Raw genomic sequence first — 13,851 nt, 5'->3', positions numbered from 1 at the left:
GAGTTCGAGACCAGCCTGGGCAACATGGTGAAACCCCATCTCTACAAAAATACAAACAATTAGCTGGGCATGGTGGCGTGTGTCTGTAATCGCAGGTACTCAGGAGGCTGAGACAGGAGAATCACTTGAAACTGGGAGGCAGAGGTTGCAGTGAGCTGAGATCATGCCACTGCACTCCAGCCTGGGCAACAGAGCAAGATTCCATCTAAAAAAAAAAAAAAAAAACAAAACAGATTCCCAGCTGGAAAAGCCAGGGAAAAAATCCCTATAAAATATTTCAGAATAAATCCATGAAATAATAAGGATAAGTGTAGAAATTTATAATTTATGATGGAAATAGAATAGTTGCAATTAGTAAACACTGGCTAACTTCAAAAAAGAGACAGTAAAAGCAGAAGTATGAAGTGAAAAAGGGAATAACCATTGAAAAAGAAGAAACTTAAGAATCGTTAAGAGGCCAGGTGTGGTGACTTATGCCTATGATCCAAGCACTTTGGGAGGCTGAGGTGGGAGGATTGCTTGAAGCCATGAGTTGAAGATCAACCTGGGCAACATAATGAGACCCTGTCTCTACAAAAATGTTTTAAGTTAACTGGGTGTGGTGGCATGCACCTATGGTCCCAGCTACTTGAGAGGCTTCAGTGTAGGAGAATTGCTGGAACACGAGTTCAAGGCTGTAGTGAGCTGTGATTGCACCATCAAACTCTAGCCTGGGCAACATAGTGAGACCCTGTTTCAAAAAAAAAAAATCTGAGAGACCAGATATATTGGAAAATTTGTTTGGAAAACAGTTTAACAGAAATTGATTCCATCAGAGGTAGGAAGCTTAAATGCACCACTAAATTCCGTGGAAGGAATTACTTCACCAAAAAGCACCAGGAACTGGATTCAGTGGCTCATGCCTATAATCCCAACATTTTGGGATGCTAAAATGGGAGGATTGTTTGAGCCCAGGAGTTTGAGACTAGCCTGGGCAACATGACGAAATTCTGTTGCTACAAAAAATAAATTAGGGCCAGGCAAGGTGGCTTACACCTGTAATCCTAGCACTTTGGGAGGCTGAGATGGGCTGTTCACCTGAGGTCGGGAGTTTGGACCAGCCTGACCAACACAGAGAAACCCCGTCTTTACTAATAATAGAAAATTAGGTGTGGTGGCACATGCCTGTAATCCCAGCTACTCGGGAGGCTGAGGCAGGAGAACTGCTTGAACCTGGGAAGCGGAGGTTGCGGTGAGCCAAGATCGCGCCATTGCACTCCAGCCTGGGCAACAAGAGCGAAACTCCATCTCAAAAAAAAAAAAAAAAAAAATTAGCCAGGCATAGTGGTATGCACCTGTAGTCCCAGCTACTGGGGAGGCCGAGGTGGGTGGGTTGCTTGAGCCCAGGAAGTTGAGGGAGCAGTTAACCATGTCTGTGCCATGGCAGTCTACCCTGGGTGACAGAGCAAGATCTGTCTCAGACAAATACACACTAGGCCCAAATAGTTTCATGTGGAATTTCTGAGACCTTTAAAGTCCAAATAGTCCTCGTGCCACTAAATTCTTTCAAAGCATAGACAGTAAACAAAACACACAAGAACCTTCCACGGTTTTTTAAAGAAGTATGGTATCAATACCTGAACCTGATAAAGGTAGTACTTAAGATTTCAGTTTCATATTGCTTATCTCTTTAAAATTATATCTGTGGCCTAGTGGGATTTATTCTAGGAATGCAAGATTGGTTCTAGGAAGCCCAGTAATATACTGTATTAACACATATAGGGGAGAAAAATCACAATCATTTATATAGACACTGAAGAAAACCTTTAAGAAAGATCAATACCTATTCTTGATAGACTTCAGAAAATAGGAATTGATTAATACTTAGTGTGATAAAATTTGGTATAGACCTTTTTGAAAGCCAGCATCTCACCTAATAAAGACTAGCTTCTACTAGGATTAGGAACAAGTATAGGATGCCCATTATTTCCATTATTATTTAACATTGTTCTGGAAATATTAACCAATGCAGTTAGCCAAGAAGAGGACCAATTAGAGACAAAAGCCTTGGAAAAGATGTCAAGCAGTAACATAGGTGATATAGTATTATAGTATTCAGGAAAACTCTAGAGAATGCATTATTATACTGAAACAGTACTTGAGGAACAGGATACAAAATTAACATACAGAAATCTTTGTATACACAAGCAGTAACCAATTATGGTAGAGTAAAAGCCTCTTTTACATAGCAACAAGAAGATAAAATAGTAATAATTTTAACAGGAAATGTACAGAAGCTGTTGTAGGGCAAATTTATTTTTTTAGACAGGGTTTCACTCTGTCACCCAGGATGGAGTGCAGTGGCCCAGTCACAACTCACTGCAGCTTCAACTTCCTGGTCAAGCAATCTTCTCACATTGCCAGGACTACAGGCATGCATCACCACACCCACCTGATTTAGTACTTTTTTTTTTTTTTTTTGGTAAGAAGTCCTGCTATGTTGCCCAGGCTGGTCTTGAACTCTTGGGCTCAAGCAATCCTTCCGCCTTGGCCTTCCAAAGTGCTGGGATTTTAGGTATGAGCCCCCAAGCCTAGCCCAGGGTGATCTTAAAAACACTTCTGAAAATCGAAAGTAGGCCAGGCATGGTGGCTCACACCTGTAATCCCAGCACTTTAGAAAACTGAGGAGGGAAGATTCCTTGAGCCCAGGAGTTTGAGACCGTCTTGGACAACATAGACCTTGTCTGTACAAAACAAAACATAAAAATAGACTTGAACAAATGGAAAGACATTCCTTGTTCCTGGGATTAATGTTATGAAAAAGTTGGTGGTTCTTAAGTTGTTTTATAAACTTAAGGCAATCCCAATAAACAGTTTTTAAAAAATAGAACTAGATAAGTTTATACAAAAGTGCACTTGGAAAAATAAAAGTGCAAGAATACCTAAGAATATACTGCAAAAGAAAATCTGTAAGTGGGGACTAGCCATGTTTTATATTACAGCATGCTATAGTTAAAACTGTGGTACAGGCACGTAAATAGACCAGTGGAGTAGAATAAAAGAGCCAGAAATAGACTCAAGTACGTACAGAATTTTAGTACAGTTACGTGTTGCCTAACGATGGGGATATGTTCTGAGAAATGCATCATTAGGCATTTCTTTGTGTGGCCATCATAGAGTGGTCCATCACAAACCTAGATGGTATAGCCTATTACACATCTAGGATCTGTGGTATAGTCTGTTGCTCTTAGGCTGCAAACCTGTACAGCATGTTACTGTACCAGACACTGTATACAGTTGTAATACAATGGTAAGTATGTATCTAAATATAGAAAGGGTACAGTAAGAATAGGGTATTGCAATAGGGCCACCTTCCTATAGGCAATCCGTCATTGACCAAAAACCTCCTTGTGCAGTGCCTGACTGTATATGATAATGATATTTTATCAAATCTCAGGGGCAAAAATTAGCTTTTAATAAATGATGCTGGGGCAACTGACTAGCCATTTAGGAAAACATAAAATTAGATTCATGCTTTACACCATGTACAAAAATAAACTACAAATGGGTCAGAGAACTAAATATAATCTGTGAATCCATACAAGCACTAAAAGGAAACACAGATGAATTCCTCTGAAACCTTAGGGGAAGGTTTAGAAATGCTTTTGAACTGTAACTCAAAAACTAGTTTCAGTGAAAGATAGACAAAGCTGACTGTAAAAATTTTAAAACCCCACTCTTCATAACAAAAAACTATAAACAAAATCAAAAGACAACCAATATGCTAGAAGAAACTCTTTGCAACATGTATCCCAGAGTATGAATATTCTTAATAAGGAGCTCTTCCGCTGAAGGATTAACAACCAAAATTGATAGAAAAGTGGGCAAAAAGCCATGAATGGATAGCTCACCAAAAAGATATAAAATGGACCTTAAACATGTCAAAAGATTTTCAACTTTATAATGCTGGAAATACAAATTCAAATTACACTGAGTATTTTCTCGTATGTCAGATTGGCTAAAAATAAAAACCCTGAAAACACTTTCCATTGGAAAGTCAGTGGAGAAGCGGGTACTCTTGTGCATTGCTGGTAGGGGACTCTGGTGTTATCCAGGACTAAATTAGCATTTGCCCTTTGACCCAGCAATCCCATTCCTAGCAATTTACCCTGAAGACACACTTCCCACCATACAAAATTATAGATGTATGAAGTTACTACCATTACATTGTCATTTGTAATTGTGAGATACTCTAAATAACCTAAATGTAAATTTTAAAATAATGTAAGCCGCATGTAGATTGGTTGAATAAACTTTGGTACATCACACAGTACAGTACTGTGCAGAAGTGAAAAAGAATGAAGATCTCTATGAATTGATAGGAAGTGATTCCCAGCCGGGTGTGGTGGCTCACGTCTGTAATCCCAGCACTTTGGGAGGCCGAGGCGGGTGGATCTCGAGGTCAGGAGATCCAGACCATCCTGGCTAACACGGTGAAACCCCGTCTCTACTAAAAATACAAAAAATTAGCCAGGTGTGGTGACGGGCGCCTGTAGTCCCAGCTACTTGGGAGGCTAAGGCAGGAGAATGGCGTGAACCCAGGAGGCGGAGCTTGTAGTGAGCCAAGATCGTGCCACTGCACTCCAGCCTTGGGCGACAGAGCCCGACTACGTCTCAAAAAAAAAAAAAAAAAGGAAGTGATTCCCAGGACATATTAAGTGAAAAAATTCAAAGTGCAAGAGTGTCTACACTGTTACTTCCCGTGTAAGATAGAAGGGTAAATTAAAAGATACAAATGCAAACACACATAATACATCAGAAAATAATGAGATTAATAACAGGGTAGGTGGGACTAGGGTGGAAGGGATGGGGAACACTATTAAACTATTAGTATTTTACATATTAAAAAATAAAATCAAGATGGGAAAACCTTTAAAATGAAATACAAACATGAACCTGTTTTAAATGAATGACTTTTGAACATATATTTTGACTATATACCTTTAATCTAAAGGCTGAAATAGCTGTAAAAAATTCTAGTTAGTAGGTCTGTTTTTTGTAGCTGTGTAAGTTAGCAGTTCTGAAACCATTTTCTCTGTATTTGAGGATCGAATAAATAAGTACATTTTGAGGGTAGTGGCAGCCAGATTCTGCTATTGGATAAGGGAGTTGTGAATATGGCAAGAGAAAAAAATCTAGAAAGAACCCTACAGTTGCACTGGAGTAGAATTAGAATTATCAGCATGAACTCATGGTTTTTGATATAGCTGGACTTTGGACGTTTTAGAAGGAGTCACACACATCCCTAAAAGGAACCCAGGCTTTTTGGAGAAATGGCTGATTGTGGGACTGGGGCAGGAAAAAAACCAAGATGAACCAGAAAGTAAGATAATTCCAAACTGTAAGGTAGTGCTCAAAGAATGATGGGGACACTTTAGAAGGACACAGGAACCAGCATGAAGGAACTTTGGTAAATATAGGACAATTTGAACATAAAATGATGGTGAAAGATTATAATCCATGGAATAAAACAAGAATCCATAAGTTCATACTGATACCATATAAGTAAATGGGAAAGGCAAAGATCTTTCTTGCGACAGATGCCAGCTAATAAATGGAGAAGTAAAGTGGAATTGGAAAACTCACCATTTGGGCTGGGTGAGGTGGTTCACACTTGTAAGGTGGGCAGATTGCTTGAGCTCTGGAATTTGAGACCAGCCTGGCCAACATGGTGAAATCCTGTCTCTACTAAAAATACAAAAATTAACCAGGTATGGTGGCATGAACCTGTGGTCCCAGCTGCTTGGGAGGCTAAGATGGGAAGATTGCTTGAGCCTGGGAGATGGAGGTTGCAGTGAGCTGAGGTTGCTCCACTGCTGTCCCACTGAGTGGCAGAGCAAGACCCTGTCTCAAGAAAAACAAAAAACAGCCGGCGCGGTGGCTCAAGCCTGTAATCCCAGCACTTTGGGAGGCCGAGACGGGCGGATCACGAGGTCAGGAGATCGAGACCATCCTGGCTAATATGGTGAAACCCCGTCTCTACTAAAAAATACAAAAAAACTAGCCGGGCGACGAGGCGGGCGCCTGTAGTCCCAGCTACTCGGGAGGCTGAGACAGGAGAATGGCGTGAACCCGGGAGGCGGAGCTTGCAGTGAGCTGAGAGCCGGCCACTGCACTCCAGCCTGGGTGGCAGAGCAAGACTCCGTCTCAAAAAAAAAAAAAAAAAAAGAAAAACAAAAAACAAAACAAAAAAAGCTCACCATTTTGCAGCTACCATGACAGTAATGAGTCAGGCAAGAATCATGGCTGCTTTATGGCTGCTAGGATGCTAAACCTAGTGGATGAAGAACTAGATTAATGATTCAAGTTTGAAGAACAGGATTGTATGTAGTCTCAAAGTATTTTCTCACAAAATTCTTATTAAATTGGAGAAATAGTAACTTTACAAGGAAACCTGCAGATATCACCATCATTAATGGACAAATCAACACCTTGTGCCACTTGATGAGAATGTTCCTTCTGTGGTATTCCCGTGGAAAGGCTTAGCTCAAAATTACACATGAAGAAATATCAAAGGAACCCAAATAGAAGGCATGCTTTACAAATTAACGGTCTGTTGTCTTCAAAGATGTCATGATTATGAAAGACAAAGATGGAGGGGGAAAGTTAAAGGAGCCTAAAGAGACATGACCACTAAAAGTGCCAGGTGATCCTGACTCAGGTTCTGTACCAGAATTTTGTTGCTTGTGCTGCTATAATGAATACTATTGGAACAACTGGCAAACTTGAATAATGTTATGTAATAAGAAATAGTGGCTGGGCGTGGTGGCTCACGTTTGTAATCCCAGCACTTTGGGAGGCCAAGGTGGGTGGATCACGAGGTCAGGAGATCAAGACTATTCTGACCAACATGGTGAAACCATCTCTACTAAAAATACAAAAAAATTAGCTGGGTGTGGTGGTGCGTGCCTGTAGTCCCAGCTACTCTGGAGGCTCAGTCAGGAGAATTGCTTGAACCCAGGGGGCAGAGGCTGCAGTGAGCCAAGATCGCGCCATTGCACTCCAGCCTGGGCAGCTAAGTGAGACTCCGTCTCAAACAAAATTGTGAACTGGGTACAGTGACTCATGCCTGTAATCTCAGCACTTTGGAAGGCTGAGGCGGGTGGATTGCTTGAGCCCAGGACTTTGAGACCAGCCTGGGCAAGATAGCAAGATGCTGTCTCTACAAAAAATACAAAAATTAGCTGGACATGATGGCATGTACCTGTAGTCCTAGCTACTTGGGAGGCTGAGGCGGGAGGATTGCTTGAGCCCTGGAGGTCAAGGCTGCAGTGAGCTGTGATCATGCTATTGCACTCCAGCCTGGGTCACAGAGCAAGATCCTGTCTCAGAAAAAAAAAAAAAATAATAATAATAGTATTGTGGTAATGTTTATTTCCTGATTTTGATAATATCACTGTAGTTGTAAAAAAAGAACATTCTTGTGTGTTTATGTATATAAAAGAGTGATGGTCGGGCACGGTGGCTCATGCCTGTAATTGCAGCACTTTGGAGGCCAAGGTGGGAGGATTGCTCAAGCTCAGGAATTGGAGACCAGGCTGGGCAACATAGCGAGACCTTATCTCTACTAAAAATTAACTGAGCATGGTGGTGCACAGCTGTGGTCCTAGCTGCTTGGGAGGCCAAGGGGGGAAGATCACTTGAGCCCAGGAGATCAAGGCTGCAGTGAGCCATGATTGTACCACTGCATTCCAGCCTGGGTGACAGGGGGAAACCCTGTCTCAAAAAAAGAAAAAAAAAAAAGCAAAATAGTTTGTAGTAAAATAATAAATGAAGAATCGGGGCAAAGGGTATATGTACTGTTCTTGAATTTTTAATTTTTATTTATTTTTGAGACAGAATCTCCCTCTGTTGCCCAGGCTAGAGTGCAGTGGCACAATCTTGGCTCACTGCAACCTCTGCCTACCAGTTCAAGCTATTCTCCTGCCTCAGCCTCCCGAGTAGCTGGGATTACAGGTGCCTGCCACCACACTAGGCTAATTTTTTGTGTTTTTAGTAGAGATGGGGTTTTGCTACATTGGCCAGGCTGGTCTTGAACTCTTGGCCTCAGGTGATCCACCCGCCTCGACCTCCCAAAGTGCTAGGATTACAGGAGGGAGCCACTGGGCCCGGCCTGACTATTTAGGTCGGAAATAATTTCGAAGTGAAAAGGTAAAGTTGTCTTAAAAAATTCCAAATTCAAATAGGACTTTTAAAACTTCATTGGTGTGTCCATCTTAACAGCAGTTGAGGTTTTCTGTACCATTTCTCCGCAGCAGGGAGGAAGTGCCGCCTCTGCCTGTTGTCCTTCCTCCTTGGAGAACCTGTGATAGAGATGGAGCTGTCTGCCTCTACCTCTGTAATAGAAATGTCGTTCTGTAGTGTCGTTACATCTTATACTTGCCTTTATCATTTTGAACTCAAGGAAATTTATTCCTGCAGGTTGTTGATGAGCGTGAATTTTTTGAGATCATGCCCAATTATGCCAAGAACATCATTGTTGGTTTTGCAAGAATGAATGGGAGGACTGTTGGAATTGTTGGCAACCAACCCAAGGTGGCCTCAGGTAGGATGGAGAAGCTCTTAGAAGCCTCGGTTGTGGGGTTGGAGGCCAGGGAAGCCTGGGTCCATGGTGTCCTTTCTGCCTTTTGCCTGTTCTTCAGACATATGACCAGAAGAAAAAAAACTAAATGGTTGCTATAAAAGCTACTTTTTTTTTTTTTTTTAAGACAGGGTCTTACTGTTGTCCAGGCTGGAGTGCAGTGGTGTGGTCTTAGCTCACTGGAACCTCTGCCTCCCAGGGTCAAGCAGTCCTTCCACCTCAGCTTCCCGAGTAGCTGGAACTACAGGCACATACCACCATATGTGGCTAATTCTCTTTTTTTGTATTTTTCCTAGAGATGGGGTTTTGCCATGTTACCTGTGCTGGTCTCGAACTCCTGAACTTAAGTGATGCCCCCACCTCAGCCTCTGAAAGCGCTGGGACTGCAGGCACCCGGCCTCTAAAAGCTACTTTTAATATCTCAAAATGCTCCTTTCATACTCCTTTTCAAAGGTTTATAGGAAACTTACATTCTTAGTGTATAAGGTTTTTAATTTTTTAGGGGTCAGTTTTCTGTTACCCCCTACCCCCAGTTAAATATGTGACTCACCCACTAATCAACGAGCTCCATGAGGACAGGGGTGGTGACGTCTTATTCACAGTAGTGTCTCCAGTGCCTTCAACAGTGCCAGGTACATAGATGGTACGTGACAAGTTAATGGCATCTTACCATGTCTGTGCCCCACAACTTTCTGGTGATATGGGCAGACCTGAGTCACAGCCAAGTGAGGGAGACTTCCATGGCTATTCTCTGGGAGGGATTGGGAGTGCTGGGGTGGGGACTGTGAATACCACTTCTCACTATTTTTCCTCTTAGATTTGTTTTGTATCCTTGTTTAGGAAGAATCTGCCTTTCTTCATGACCCAACCTCATCTTTTATTTCTGCCATGGAAATGTTTTATTGTCTTTAGAAAACTGTTTTGGCTGGGCGTGGTGACTCACGCCTGTAATCCCAGCACTTTGGGAGGCCAAAGCAGGTGGATCACAAGATCTGGAGTTAGAGACCAGCCTGGCCAGCATGGCGAAACCCTGTCTCTGCTAAAACTACAAAATTGAGCCAGACGTGGTGGCACAAGCCTGTAGTCCCAGCTACTCGGGAGGCTGGGGCAGGAAAATCACTTGAGCCACGGAGGCAGAGGTTGTTGCAGTGACTCAAGGATTGCATCACTGCCTGGGAGGCAGAAGTTACAGTGAGTTGATCATGCCACTGCATGACAGAGCGAGACTCTGTCCCCACCCCCCCAAAAAAATTTTGTCATGGTAAAATATATATAACAAAATATGTCTGGCCCATTTAAAAATTGTGCAGCTGCAGTGATTACATTCACAGTGTATGCAACCATCACCACTATCTCTTTCCAAACATTTTCATCACCTCAGAGACTGTGAACCTGTTAAACAATAACTATTTGTCTCAGCCTCCAGCCTCTGCTATCTACTTTCTCTTTCTTTTTTTTTTTTTTTTGAGACGGAGTCTCGCTCTGCCGCCCAGGCTGGAGTGCAGTGGCCGGATCTCAGCTCACTGCAAGCTCTGCCTCCCGGGTTCCCGCCATTCTCCTACCTCAGCCTTCCAAGTAGTTGGGACTACAGGCGCCCGTCACGTCGCCCGGCTAGTTTTTTGTATTTTTAGTAGAGACGGGGTTTCACCGTGTTAGCCAGGATGGTCTCGATCTCCTGACCTCGTGATCCGCCCGTCTCAGCCTCCCAAAGTGCTGGGATTACAGGCTTGAGCCACCGCGCCCGGCCTACTTTCTCTTTCTATGAATTTGCCTATTTTAGATATTTCATATAAATGGAATCATACAGTGTTTGTCCTTTTATATCAGACTTATTTCACTTAGCATAATCAGGCTTATTTCATTTAGCAAGGTTCATCCATATCGTAGCATATGTTAAAACTCCATTTATTTTTATGGCTGGATAATAATATGTTGCATGTATATATCACATTTTGATGGATTGTTCATTTGTCAGTGGACACCTGGGTTATTTCCACCTTTGGGTTACTGTGAATAATGCTGGAATAAACACTGATATATAAGTATCTGTTTGGACCTCAGTTTTCACTTTTTCTGAGTCTATACCCAGAAGCAAAATAACTGGGTTATGTGGTAATTCTAGGTTTAACTTTTCGGGGGACACACCATACTGTTTCCTACAGTGTCTGCACTATTTTACGTTCCCACCAGCAATGTGCAAGCGTTCCAGTTTTTCCACATCCTTGCCAACACTTATTAGTTTTTAAAAATAGTAATCCTAATGGATGTGAAGTGAATAGAATTGTGTTTTTGATTTGCATTTCTCATCAACATTAGTCTTGGTGAGCATCCTTTGCTGTGCTCATTGGCCATTTGTGTATCTTCTTTGGAAAAATGTCTATTCAAGTCCTTTTTCCATTTTTTAATTGTGTGTGTTTTTTGTTGTTGAGTTGGAGTTCCTTGTATATTCTGTATATTAAACTTTTACATATGACTTACAAATATTTTCTTCCATTCTATAGGTTGTCCTTACACTCTTTTGATCATGTCTTTTGATACACAATTTTTTTTTTTTTTGAGATGGAGTCTTGCTCTCTTTCACTCTGTCTCCAGCCCAGGCTGGAGTGCAATGGTACAATCTTGGCTCATTGCAATCTCTGCCTCCCCAGTTTCAAACCATTCTCTCACCTCAGCCTCCCAAATAACTGGGATTAGAGGCATGCGCCACCATGCCAGGCTAAGTTTTGTATTTTTAGTAGAGACAGGCTTTCGCCATTTTGGCCAGGCTGGTCTCAAACTCCTGACCTCAAGTGATCTGCCCACCTTGGCCTCCCGAAGTGCTGGGATTACAGGTGTGAGCCACTGCACCTGGCTGAAAAGTTTTTATTTTTGATTAAATTTAGTTTCTGTATTTTTTCTTCTGTTGCTTGTGCTTTTGTTGTCATATATAAGAATTTAAATTCAAGGTGGTGAAGGTACGTTCCTATTGTTTTTTTCTAAGAGTATTATGGTTTTAGCCCTTACATTTAGGTTTTAATTTTGAGTTAATTTTGTATATATGAGATAGGAGTGCAACTTCATTCTTTTGCATGTGGAAATCCAGTTATTCCAGTGCCGTTTGTTGAAGAGATAATTCTTTCCTCATTGAACAGGTGTGGCATGCTTGTGGGAAATCAGCAGGCTGTGGGTGTATGAATTTGTTTCTGTATTCTTAATACTATTCTATTGGTCTGTATGTCTATCCATATTTCAGTGTCACACTAGTTTGATTACTGTAGCTTTGTATATGTTTTGAAATTGAGAAGTGTGTCTTCCAACTTTGTTATTGTTCTTAGGATTGTTTTAGGCATTTGGGGACCGTCTGTGTTGACTCTTCCTGTCCTTGAACCTGGATTCTCTCTCCGTTTGTTTAGTTGTTGTCTTCCCCTGATTATTGAGGTATAATTGACAAATAAAAATGGTATCTATTTAAGGCATACAATGGGATTATTTGATATACATATAATTTATCAAGTTAATTAACAGGTTCATCACCTCACATAGTTACTTTTTTGTTGTGAAAACACTTAAGATTCACTCTTATGGCAAATTTCTGGTGTACAATACAGTATTATTAACTGTAGTCACCATGGTGTACATTAGATTCCCAGAACTTATGCATTTTCTAATTGAAAATTTGTACTCTTTGACCAATATCTTTCTTTCTTTCTTTTTTTTTTTTTTTTTGAGACCGAATCTCGCTCTGTCACCCAGGCTGGAGTGCAGTGGCGTGATCTCCGCTCACTGCAACCTCCACCTCCCAGGTTCAAGCGATTCTCGTGCCTCAGCCTCCTGAGTAGCAGGGACTGCAGGCACTGGCCACCATGCTTGGCTAATTTTTATTTTGAGAGGCACTGGCCACCACGCTCAGCTAATTTTTTTTTTTTTTTTTTGAGACAGAGTCTCACTCTGTCGCCAGGCTGGAGTGCAGTGGCACAATCTCAGCTCACTGCAACCTCTGCCTCCTGGGTTCAAGCAATTCTCCTGCCTCAGCCTCATGAGTAGCTGGGATTACAGGCACGCGCCACTACGCCTAGCTAATTTTTGTATTTTTAGTAGAGATGGGGTTTCACCATGTTGGCCAGGATGGTCTCAATCTCTTGACCTTGTGATCTGTCCGCCTTGGCCTTCCAAAGTGCTGGGATTACAGGCATGAGCCACCATGCCCGGCCTAATTTTTTGTATTTTTAGTTGAGACAGGGTTTCATCATGTTGGCCAGGGTGGTCTCAAACTCCTGACCTCAGGTGATCCATCCAGCTCGGCCTCCTAAAGTGCTGGGATTATAGGTGTGAGCCACCATGCCTGGCCTGACCAATATCTTTCCATTCTCCCCACTCCACAGCCCTTGGCAAATACTGTTTTACACTCTGCTTCTATGAATATGACTTTCTTAGATTCCACACATATGAAATCGTAACAGTATTCATCTTTCTATGGCTGGCTTATTTCACTTAGCTTAAGGTTCCTCAGATTCATCCATTTTGTCACAAATCGTATTTCCTTTCTTTCTTTTTTTTTTTTTTGGAGACAGGGTCTTGCTCTGTTGCCAAGGCTGGAGTGCAGTGGTGTGATCGTGGCTCGCTGCGGCTATGATCTACCTCCTGGGTTCAAGCGACCCTTCTGAGCAGCTGGGACCACAGGCATGCACCACCATGCCCAGCTAGTTTTTTGTATTTTTGGTAGAAATGGAGTCTCACTCTGTTGCTTAGCCTGGTCTCAAATTCCTGGGCTCAAGCAGTCCTCCCACCTTAGCCTCTCAAAGTGCTGGGATTACAGACATGAGTCAGCATACCTGGCTCCCTATTTTTTATGGTTAAATAACATTCCATTGTGTATGTGTCTGTGACATTTTCTTTATCCATTCATTTATCATTAGACACTTCGGTTGTTTCCATACCTTGGCTATTGTGAATAATAGCCAAGTGAACATGAATATTGCAGTGAACATGGATGGGGTGCAGACATTTCCTTGAGATACTGACTTAAATTTCTTTGGGTATATATACCCATAGTGGAATTGTTGGAGCATATGGTAGTTCTCTTTTAATTTCTTGAGGAGCCTCCATTCTGTTTTCCATGATGGCTGTACCAGTTTTATCTAGTTACTTTTACATTTCTTATCTTTCTTTTTTATTTAAGAGAATGGATCTTGCTCTGTTGCCTGGGCTAGAATGCAGTGATACAATCTTAGCTCACTGCAGCCTCAGACTTC

General features: G+C 41.9%; 1 protein-coding gene across 2 annotated transcripts in view; it reads left to right on the top strand.

Annotated features, from left to right (window-relative positions):
- The window catches only part of PCCB (propionyl-CoA carboxylase subunit beta), a 94,875-nt gene that overhangs the window by 71,254 nt on the left and 9,770 nt on the right, over positions 1 to 13,851 (top strand). For both annotated transcript variants that reach the window (XM_033212574.1, XM_033212575.1), the window contains one exon: positions 8,461 to 8,584. In XM_033212574.1, coding sequence (XP_033068465.1) covers positions 8,461 to 8,584 — 124 coding nt within the window. The remainder of the gene's footprint in view (positions 1 to 8,460; positions 8,585 to 13,851) is intronic.

Source organism: Trachypithecus francoisi, unplaced genomic scaffold (genome assembly GCF_009764315.1).
Source record: "Trachypithecus francoisi isolate TF-2019V2 unplaced genomic scaffold, Tfra_2.0 Lachesis_group0, whole genome shotgun sequence".
In the NCBI taxonomy this organism is placed as follows: domain Eukaryota; kingdom Metazoa; phylum Chordata; class Mammalia; order Primates; family Cercopithecidae; genus Trachypithecus; species Trachypithecus francoisi.
The sequence above is the reverse complement of the archived record's forward strand: the minus strand, read 5'-3'. Positions and strand labels throughout refer to the sequence as shown.